Raw genomic sequence first — 9,838 nt, forward strand, 5'->3', positions numbered from 1 at the left:
GGCCGCGCCACCTCCTCTAACGTCTTCCCCTCGCGCTTCGCGGGAGGGAAGTGTCTGTCTGAGAGCCCGGGGGTGACAAGCTGCCCCCTAGGCCGGGGTTCTCGAGGAGCCAGGCCCAGCCAGGCCCAGCCTCGCCTCTCTTAGTCGAACCAGAGTGGGAGCAGGGCTGCGGTGCCCCAGGACGCTGCAGCACCTCCTCGGACGGCAGCTCCCCTTCCTGGAGTCGGGGAGTCCGGGGAGGAGGGTCGGAAGTGCTGGAGGCTGCACCCTTCGGGTGGCGGCGTCGGACCTGGAGTCTGCACCCAGTCCTCTCCAGGCGAAGGCCTGGGAGCTCCCCTCGGCGTCCCGGGAGCTGCTTTGCGTGCAACCCGGGAAAAGGCCCGTGAGGCGGACGCTGGGAGGAGGGTGGAAAATCTCTCCAAGTCACCAGACCCCGAGCAAATGGCGGCGGGGGCTGCGCGGTTGACTGCCCGAGGCCCGAGGCCGGGGGAGGCTTCCGCGTGGCGTTGAGCCTCCCGAGGCAGCAGGGGGAGTTTGGCGCCGAGGGACGTCGGCGACTGGGAGCGCCCAGAGCGGCCTGACCCCCGGGAGCAGGGAGTTCGGGCTCCGAGCTCAGCGCCGCGACCGCAGGGTCCCGGGGTCCCAGGCAAGGCGTGCCCTGGGCCCAGAGCTCCTGCGGACCCGCAGGACCAGCGCCCAAACAGCCCGAAGTACAGAGTCACGCCCAGGCCGGGAGTGTGGGTGGGGGTGGGGGGACAGGGCTTCGCACCCCCCCCATGAAAGATTAGAGCTCTTCTCTGCTTGGTCCCATTGGCGCCTCAGGCAGTTCAGTTCAGTCCCGCCGCTCAAGTTGGGGAGAAGGGCGAGGTGCGCGCGGCGGGGATCGGTGCCGGCACGGAGGGTCCTGCCGCGCCTGTGCTGAGCACACCTCGAAGCCCAGAACCGCACTCGGCGCCCACCGGGTCGCCCCAGCGAGGCCAAGAATGGGTGCGAGGACGCTCGCGGGGTCGTATTTGAAGGGGCTTCCAGGTCCCGTGGCCCGGCTCGCTCCCCGCGGCGCCGACTGGGACAGGGCGCAGGCTGCAGAGAAATTGGGACGCGAAAAAGAGCCGCGGCGCCGGCCTGCCTCGGGTGCCGACTCCAGAGAGAGGAAGGAGCCCCGGGTGGGGGTAGGGGAACGCTGGAAGGGTCGGCTGGCGCCCACCTCTGGCCCTCCGCAACCAGAAGAAAAGGAGAGCGAACTCATTTTTCCCCCGAGAGACGAGAGGATGCCGGCGCTCTTCCCAGGCCTGGGAAACAGGTTCCTAAGCCCCCTCGGCCACCCAAGCTATCCCGGCTGCCTGCCCAGGACTGGCGAGGCTTGGAAAGCAAAGGGAGGGACAGCGGGCAGCAGCACCTCCCTGGGGCCGAGGCTGGGCGGTCGAGTCCCGGCCTGCGCCGCTCTCTGCACAAAACGAAACCTAAACTCTCAAAAATCTCAAGAGGAAATATTTTTGAATCATTTTTTTCTTTCACATTTAATACACCAGGCTGCTGGGAGAAAAATTTAAAACGAAATGAAGGATAGCTAAGGACACTATCTTTCCAAATTGTGAAACTCCCCCCCCCTTTAAAAATCTTTTTCCTAAGGCCAACCCCACGACTGGCCTGCCCTTCCGAAGCCTTTGCCTCTTCCTGAAAATCACAACAAAACAGTCGGAAATGCGGCCACAGTCCTGGGAAGGAGTAGCCTTGAGGCCCAGGGGATCCACTGCGCCTGAAACTGTCATACTCTTCTTTCTCTTTAACCAAAAAAATAAAAAAGATAATAATAAGAAGAAAAACCTTTTAATACATCAAATATACGGAATTTTAATCTTTAAAGCGATACATTGTCTATTATTTTAGTACATGACGTAAACCTTACTTGTCCCCTTCTCAGCGGGTGGACTTAAAAATTAAAAATAGTTAAGTGTTCCTTTTAAAGAACAAAATAAGGCAAATGAGGTTTTGGAATAGAATTGTTTTTCCTTTTTTTTTTTTTTGTTTTCTTCCAGAATACATACAAAAAAATACCCATTCTCTTCCGATGGTATACACCTTAAAAATAATTGCAATTTGAAATCAGAGCTGACAAATTGTGACTTGTTTTTTTTTTCATTTTTTGTAACAAACATGCATGTAAATTGTGTTTCAATCAGACATTAAATAAGAACGTACAATACAATCATAGCAATTTTAAAGTAACATTAAAGAGAAGACCTCTAGTTCTGTGGCGGTTTTGTATTTATAATCTACAACGGACAGGAGGGTTTGTTTTCCATTTTTACCCTCAAGTTTTAATCCCCCCCCTTTTAACCTACGGAGCTCAAACTAAATAATGCACTTTAGAACCACGGGTCCGCTTGGAGCTAACATAAATAAATACCAGTGTCCACCGATGCAGTCCTCAGACGGACACTTTCTCAATTATTTTTTCCTTCTTTTTCTATAAAAAGTCAAATGATATTTTTTCAACTTTTATAAAGTTTGGGTGAAGAGGTGAGGTGGGGGAAAAGGGAGTTTCCCACCGGGTCTCGGTCGCTGTTTCGGGTAGATAGATACGGTATATATTTTTTTCCTTTCCTGGCCCGGGTCATCCCCACGCGCGGGTGACAGTAGCTTCTCCCTGTTCCCGCCCCTCCCTCGGCTCCTCCCCTCCCCCCAACTTCTTTCTCTCCCCTGCAAGCCCTCGCGACCTCCTCTCACTGATACCCCAGAGCCGAGGCCGTGGTCAGTCTCTGTCCATAGAGGGCATAGGGGGAATAGTAGGGTCCGGTGGCGGCGGGCACCGGCACCGGAGCGCCAGGCGTGGGGAGCGGGCTCTTGGAGTATGGGTGGTAGCGGCTGCTGAGTCCCAGCGCATGGTGGGGGCTGCGCAGCGCCAGCGTCCCGGGGCTGCCCGGAGCGCCGGACGTGGGGATGTGCATGTGGCAAGCCATGGCGGCCGCTGCGGCGCTGGCCAGAGACGACGAGCTGGGGTAGCCCGACAGCAGTTTGTCTGTCCCGGGGAAGGCCGTATGGGTCCGCAAGTGGCTCAACAGCTCTTCGGACGTGGCGAAGCGCTTGTCGCACGGCCCGTTAGCCGACACCCAGTTGCAGATGTGGGGGAGAGGGTCGTTAGGGAGCATGAAGCCATAGGGGTAGAGAGGGTGGCCGGCCAGGGAGGGCGGTGTGGCGCCCGCAGCAGCCGCGGCCGTCAGCGACGAGTGCACGCCGTGCAGCGGGTGCGTAGGGTACACCAGCGGGTATCCGGACTTGAGAGCCGCGGCCGCCGCGGCTGGGTCGTGGGCGCACGAGGCGCTGGCAGCCGCCGCCCCCGCCAGGTGGCTGGCGCAGTGGTAGCTGAGGCAATACGGGTCCCGGCACAAACTGGCTGTCATCACCGACGGCGGCGACGCCCCGGCTAAGGGGCTCGAGCCGGCCGGCTTACTGCAGCCCAGAGAGCCCGCTGCGGCCGCCGCCAGCTGCGCCCCCACCAGGCTTCCGGGCTTGGTGGGGTCCAGCGCCACGCCGTGTGGCAGAAACTGCGGCGGGTAGCCGGCATAGGCCCCAGCCAGGCTGCCCGGGTAGGTCATGCCTGCGGGCGGCAGAGGGAACACTGTCTGGCCCGGCTTGTAGGGCGATACTGGCGCCACTAGCCCGGAGCCCAACACCGAGGAGGAGGCGGGCGCGCTGGGGCCGGAGCCGGAGCCGGAGCCCGATGAGCCGCCACAGTCCGAGCCTAGACCCTTGCTTCCAGGGCCCCCATCGGGGTGCTGGTTCACGTCCACATTAATCCCGCCACCGCAGCTAATCCGGCCGTGCGCCAGCCCGGTGGGGCCCCCTTCGGCCGAGGTACCCCCAGAGCCCTTGCTGCCGCCACCGCCGCCGCCCGCGTCGGGGTCCTTCTTGTCGTCCTTGCCCTCCGGGCCGCCCCCGGCCGAAGGCAGCATACTTCCTGGCGAGCAGGCCGAGGCGCTGGAGCTTGGACTGCCTGTCCTGGGCGTGAATGGCTGGCAGGTGGCGCTCGGTACCCGGAATCCGGACTTCTCCGCCGAAACCCCCCCGCCGCCGCCGCCACCCCCGCCGCCACCGCCTCCGCCACCTCCCTGCTCCTTCTTATCCGAGCCGGGTTTGGAGTACGGCTTGAAACTCGACTTGTCCTCCACGCCGATGTCACTCAGCTTCAGGGGGCCTGACTTTCCGTCCTTCTCACCCCCGGTACCGCCGCCGGCACCGCCCGCGCCGCCCCCACTGGAGGCGACCGAGGAGAGTTTGGAGGAGGGCGAGGGGTCGGGCTTCCCGATCTGTGAGCATGTTTGCGCCAACAGTGCCAGCGGGCTCTTCTTGGCATCAAGCTGCGGGGTCAGACGTGGAGGGGGGCACAAAGAGAAAGGGGAAAATCCTTTAGAATCTTGGCTGCCAGGGTTTAAACGCCCTTCGGTGACTGGCCGTAAAGACCTTCCCTGCCCCGAGGCGCAATTCTAGGAGACACCCCCTCTACACAGACACATACTCTCGTCCTTGAGAAAGGCAGCAGACCCCTTCCCTCCAATTAGGATCTTTCATGCCCTCTCTGGATTTTTTAAAAAACTCACAAAATGTTTTGGTTTCTGAACCCTAGACCCAGGACTGTACAACCCCCACCCCCACCCCAATCCCTAATTCTTCAGAGTGAGAACTCGGGGGTTGCGCCTGGGTGGCTGTGTGCAAATACCAAATACCAGTTTCTGAGGAACCGGAGGACTGCGTCTTAGGAACCGTATTTCGGACTCCTGTCCATCTTCCGAAAGTGAGTGGGCCTGGGTCGGGGTAGGGGCTTTAATACCAAAGGGAGAAACAAGTTTTGGCTGCCTTGCCCCTAGCATTCACGCCCCGTTCTACCTCCTCTTCCTTTTCTGCCCTAGTTTTAAGGTGTGGGAGCATTAGTATCTCTCCTCATCCCGGAGCTGAATCACCCCGACACCCCCCCCCACACACACACACAACTTCCACTCCCAGATCCTCCCGAGAGAAAGAAATTCCGTGAAGCGGCAGCCACGGCGGTGGCCCCAGCACGATCTAGGGAGAGGATCCTTACCTCGATGGGGCTGACAGGCGTGGAAGGCAGGGGCTGCAGGTACTCGGGGTGCAAAATGTGGCCAGTCCGTGCCGTCAGCATCTTCAGCACCTTGATGGGCAGTCGGTTAGCCTGGCGGAGAGGGTCAGAGGGGGGCACAGCGTGCACAAAAGGCTTGGTGCTGCAAGCGGGGGACGAGCCTGGGCCGGGGCCGGAGCTATTTCCAGAGAGCGCACTGGTCCAGGCAGGGTCCGCACTGCCTCCTCCTCCTCCTCCTCCTCCGCCGCCGCCGCCGCCGCCGCCGCTGTGCTTACTGCTTCTTAGGGCAGAAAGCGAGGGCGCTGTGCTCATGACCCACCCGCGCGCATGGGAGCAGCGGGGGGAGGGCTCCGGGAGGCGCGGGGCGGGCTCGGGGCTGCGCGCTCGCCCGGGGAGCAGGAGCAGCAGGAGGAGCTGGCGCGGCGGCCGCGGGCGCCCAGCGCGCCTCCTCGGTGCCTGGAGCCAGCAGAGAATAATCCTGGGTGGCCCGCAGCAGAGCCCTGTCCGAGCGGGAGGAGCGGCCCGACTGCAGGAGCGGCGGGTGGCTCGCCGTGTCCGCCTCGGGCTGTGCCCCTGCGCTGCGCGCTCGCGGCCCGGCGCTGGCGCTGCTCTCTGCGGTGTGAGCCGCTGCCTGTCCAGCCGGAGCTCTGGCGAGGAAACTCACTTCAAAAGCAGCTGCACCAAGGGGGAGATTAAAGCCTTTGCCGCCTTCCAATCAAATGGGAGCCCGAGGTGATTGGAGGGTCAAGGGGATGTGACGCGTCCCGCGCCGCCGCCGCCGCCGCCGCCGCAGCTAGGACTCTCAGCGCAGGTTTTAATGGGCAGCTCCCTCCTCGCCGCCGCCCCCCCCCGTGTCCCCTCCCTCGATTTCGCTACGAGGACGAGCTGGACTTTTATTCTACGTTTGCTATCTGCCGCCTTCCTCTTTTTTTCCTCCTTGTCGTCCTTCCTTTTCCCAGCTCGAAAAGAAACTGAAACGTTTTGCAGAAGGGTGCGTGTGAGCAGCAGATTGAGGTGCTGTTCAAATGGAGTACCCACAGGAGTCTGGATAACAGTGGGACTGTCAACTCCAGGGGCGCAAGGGGGCCCGCACACCAAATAGTCTCTCTTCCTCAGTAACTGAAATCTCTCGCGGTGCGGCCGCCAGGGTATGGAAAGGTGGGGACTGGGTGCTGGAGGAAGTCAACCCTCCCGCTTCGATTTCCCGAGATTCGGTGGCGGAGAAACCAGAAGCTAGGTGGGCAGCGGAGGTGGTGGCGGCTCATCTCCGAGCTCAGCGCTGGGCTCCCCGCCCTTCCCGGCCACGTGACGCCCGGGGACTCTCAGATTGGGGCAGGAGCGGGGGTCACATGTTTCCTCTGTTTCACACTCAGCTCCCCCCCCCCTTTCTTACTCTCCCCTGCCACCCTCTCTTCTCCCACCCCCAAAGTTCTTTGGACATCTCCACCCCTCCATCAATTGTCAATGTTCCTCGACCGCAATCAATCAGTTATTTGTCAGCTCTTGTCAATCCGCCCGTGATTTATGTCAGCTTTTGTTGCTGATTACAAGGCGGGTGCGACTTGAAGGGGAAAAGAGAGAGGGAGAGAGACGGAGAGGAAGAGACGGAGGGGAAACTGGAGTAGGGGGAAAGAGGAGCAGCCTCCAGGGATGGGAAGAGCGTGGGGGCTCTAAGAAAAAGAATGAAAGAGGGGCAGGAGGCGCTCAGTGTCAGGAAAATGGATAGTGAGAGTAAAGTGCGCAGGTGTGCGTAGGGCGCTGAGAGGGGTGCGCGGGCCTGGGGGGTGTGCTTTGCCCCTCTCGGCGTCGGAGACGTAGATACACCCTTCCACCTCTGGGGACTTCGGTCCGTTGGGGCCGCGGAGTTTGGAGCGGCTTCGGGTACCTGAGACCGGAGGCTGCGACACCTAGCTTGGGAGATGTTTTCTCCCCCGGGATATCACTCGGGGGCGTGTAGCGTGCGGATGCCAGGCTGCGACCCTACCCTCCGTAGTGCCTTGACCCCAAACTCGGAGACTTCTAAGAGGCACAACACCAACGTAACCTTGAGGTCAATGGTGGGGTACCCCCCTCAATTCTTTGACCCCCCCCCCCGGGATCGTGAATAGGGTTGAGAGACTGCGAAGAGGAGGCCTGACCGTGGGTGTATAGGGGAGATCCGTCTCAGGCTCACTCAGCCACCTTCCCCAGTCCTCCCCCACTGAGCTCCATCCCAGCAGGCTTGGTAGACGGGGTTTCTCCCGGCTGTTCGCTCGAATTTGTTGGAACGCGGAGCTGGGATCGACCTGCGCTGCGAGAGCACAGGGAAGGAACGAGAGAGGGAGGGGGCTGCTGCCTGTGGGAACGAGGGCTCTTCCAGGGAAGCCGCGCGGGACTGCCGGGTTCCCCTCGATTTGCACCGTCACTCGCGCGGTTTGGAAGGATGAGGGGAGGCGCTGTGCGTGTCTCCGTGTACCTGAGTCTGGGTGCACGAGTGTGTATGTATGCCTGCGACTCTGTGTGAGTTGTCAGATTTGATAGCGTCCGGAGCGAGTTCCGGATCACCTACAGAAAGTCGCAGAAATTGGACGGGGGGGCGAGAGGAGGACATATCCCCTTCCTCACGAGGACTTGGAAGACTTTGAAAATCCCCTCCCCCACTTTTCCGCCCCGGCTCTTCTTTTGTTGTCAATTCTTTTGATAAATGGTGGGGAAGGGAGCGTTGGGAGCGAGGAGCCTGTCAGTACCCGCGCCGGACGAGGGGACCGGGCCTGGAGACCCGCGTTCCACCCCCGCGCTCCAGGCTTGGAATCCCGTTCGCGCCGGGGTCGGGTTTCCGACCTGCCCTCGGGGTGCTCTCCCTCTCCTCTCTAACCACCCCATTTCCCTCTCCCCCATTTTTTCTGTTTCCCACTCTGCACAGGTACCGAGAACTTTCTGGGGTGAGTTTCAGAATTTTCTTATAGACATTCATTTCCTGCGTTTTAATCCTATCCCTTGATTCTTCAGGTTGGTAAATTTCACGAGACGGTAACTTGACTCGAGATAATCTGGAGAGGAGGCGAGTGAGGCGGTGCCTATTTGGGGCGGCTGTCTGTTGGCGTGCGAACGTGTGTGTAGGTGTAAGAACTTACCTGCGTTCAGAGGGGTTTGGAGTGTCTGTGCGACAACCGAGGAAGGCAAGCTTGGGAGAGGCCACAAGCCAAGTTATGAAAACTGTCTCGATCATCTTTGGGGAGCGAGTCCCAGGTAGTCATGACCCGTCTCTGAAGAGCAGCCTGTGAGGCCGCTTGCACCCTGCGGGCGTTGGTGTGTATCTGTGTTGTAGAGTGCGGGGCTTCGGAGCTGTCGGCCCAGAGCAGCTGCAGAGCTCCCAGCTCCGCGATCCCAGCCGTGGGCCGCACGTGATCGCGGCCTCCCCTCGAGGCCGGGACACTGAATCTTGGGGGCACCGGCCAGAGGTGGAGGCGACCACGGGCGTGCCCTGCCTCCTTACCCCCATCTCCACACTCAGTTCTTTTCCTCTCCTGGAATTCCAGAAGCTTTCTTTTTATGCCGGGCGGCTCAGGGGTGGTAGCCCCCATACCCAAAGTGTGGGGTAGCCAGAGAGTAGCCTCTGTGTCTCCAGGAACGGTGCTGCGCGCGCATGGTCACGGTCCGCGTGCACTCGCTCTTCCCCAAACCCAACTCCGAAGGTCCGAGCGCACGGGGGCGCCTGGCGGCCTGCGCGCCCTGGGCTTTCAGGAGGCTCCAGCAGCTGAGCTCGTGCGTCTGCAGGGGAGGCCGAATCCCCGTAGGCCCTGGGGGTGGGGGAGTTATTAATTACTCCGCGCTAGACCCAACGCCTCCAACCCCCAGCGGCGGTTGGCGTGGATGTCCTGTGGGTTTTATTTGCACACAATGGAAATGATTTGTTTTCTCTAAAACAGGAGTGGGCATGGCAGATATTTGTGGAGGGGGGGTGGGAGGAGAAGGAAGGGGAGAGAGTTGAGGAGAAAAGTTTGAAAATGCCTTGAACTATTCACTGTCGAGATGGCTAATCAGTATTGAGGCCGGAGGGCAGGCGGGCCGCCTTTCACCGCCGCTTCCCTTTCATCTGGGGCTCGGCGGAGGCGCTCAATTAAAAGCCTATCAGTTTGTAAGTAAATCAACGCCTATCAGAGTTGTCACATCAAACAAAACGATTATTATTGCAGCCCGCCTCCCCTATTAATCTCCTTCGAAGATAATCCGCCTGACAGGTCAGGCCCGGCGAGCTGGAAAGTCTGGCCCAGAGCGCCCAAACAGTCCGGGACTGGCGCGCGCCCCTGGGGGCCTTCCCACCCGGGTCCCGCCCCACCCTGTGGTCCCCCGGGAGGGGGGAGAGAAAAGAACGCGCGGAAACCGCTGGACCACGGCCTGAGCCTCTGTACTGGGAGCGGGGCCCAGATTCGCGGGGCTGGCAGACGACGGTCCCGGATGGCCCTTTCCTTTTCTCGAGGCCGAGGAGGCACCCGCCTTGCGGGAGCCGCAGCCTGGCCTGGTCGCGGTGCCTCACCACGGCCTGCACTCTTCTTCGCTCGCCTCCCCCAGGCTCTTTTTATTTTTCCCTCTCTATCTTCTCTTTTTTGTTTCCTCTCCCGCTTCTTTCTTGTCTCCCTAACCTTTTCCGTCTTCCTCCCCTCTTCCTTTCCCCTTTTCCTACTTGCCAAGGAATATTTCCTATTCTCTCTCCCTCCTCTAGGTATGCCGAATATACCACTCCGGTGCAGCCACGCTCTC

General features: G+C 60.4%; 1 protein-coding gene across 1 annotated transcript; it reads right to left on the bottom strand.

The window, feature by feature from the left end:
• Positions 1 to 1,818: 1,818 nt before the first annotated feature.
• Positions 1,819 to 5,887, bottom strand: ZNF503 (zinc finger protein 503). The gene is made up of 2 exons (XM_081074062.1): positions 5,081 to 5,887; positions 1,819 to 4,358 (listed from the first exon to the last, which is right to left on the bottom strand). Exons 1-2 carry the CDS (start codon positions 5,408 to 5,410, stop codon positions 2,724 to 2,726), a joined length of 1,965 nt encoding a protein of 654 aa, XP_080930188.1. The 5' UTR covers positions 5,411 to 5,887; the 3' UTR covers positions 1,819 to 2,723.
• Positions 5,888 to 9,838: the final 3,951 nt, after the last annotated feature.

Source organism: Rhinolophus hipposideros, assembly GCF_964194185.1.
Source record: "Rhinolophus hipposideros genome assembly, chromosome: 15".
Classification (NCBI taxonomy): domain Eukaryota; kingdom Metazoa; phylum Chordata; class Mammalia; order Chiroptera; family Rhinolophidae; genus Rhinolophus; species Rhinolophus hipposideros.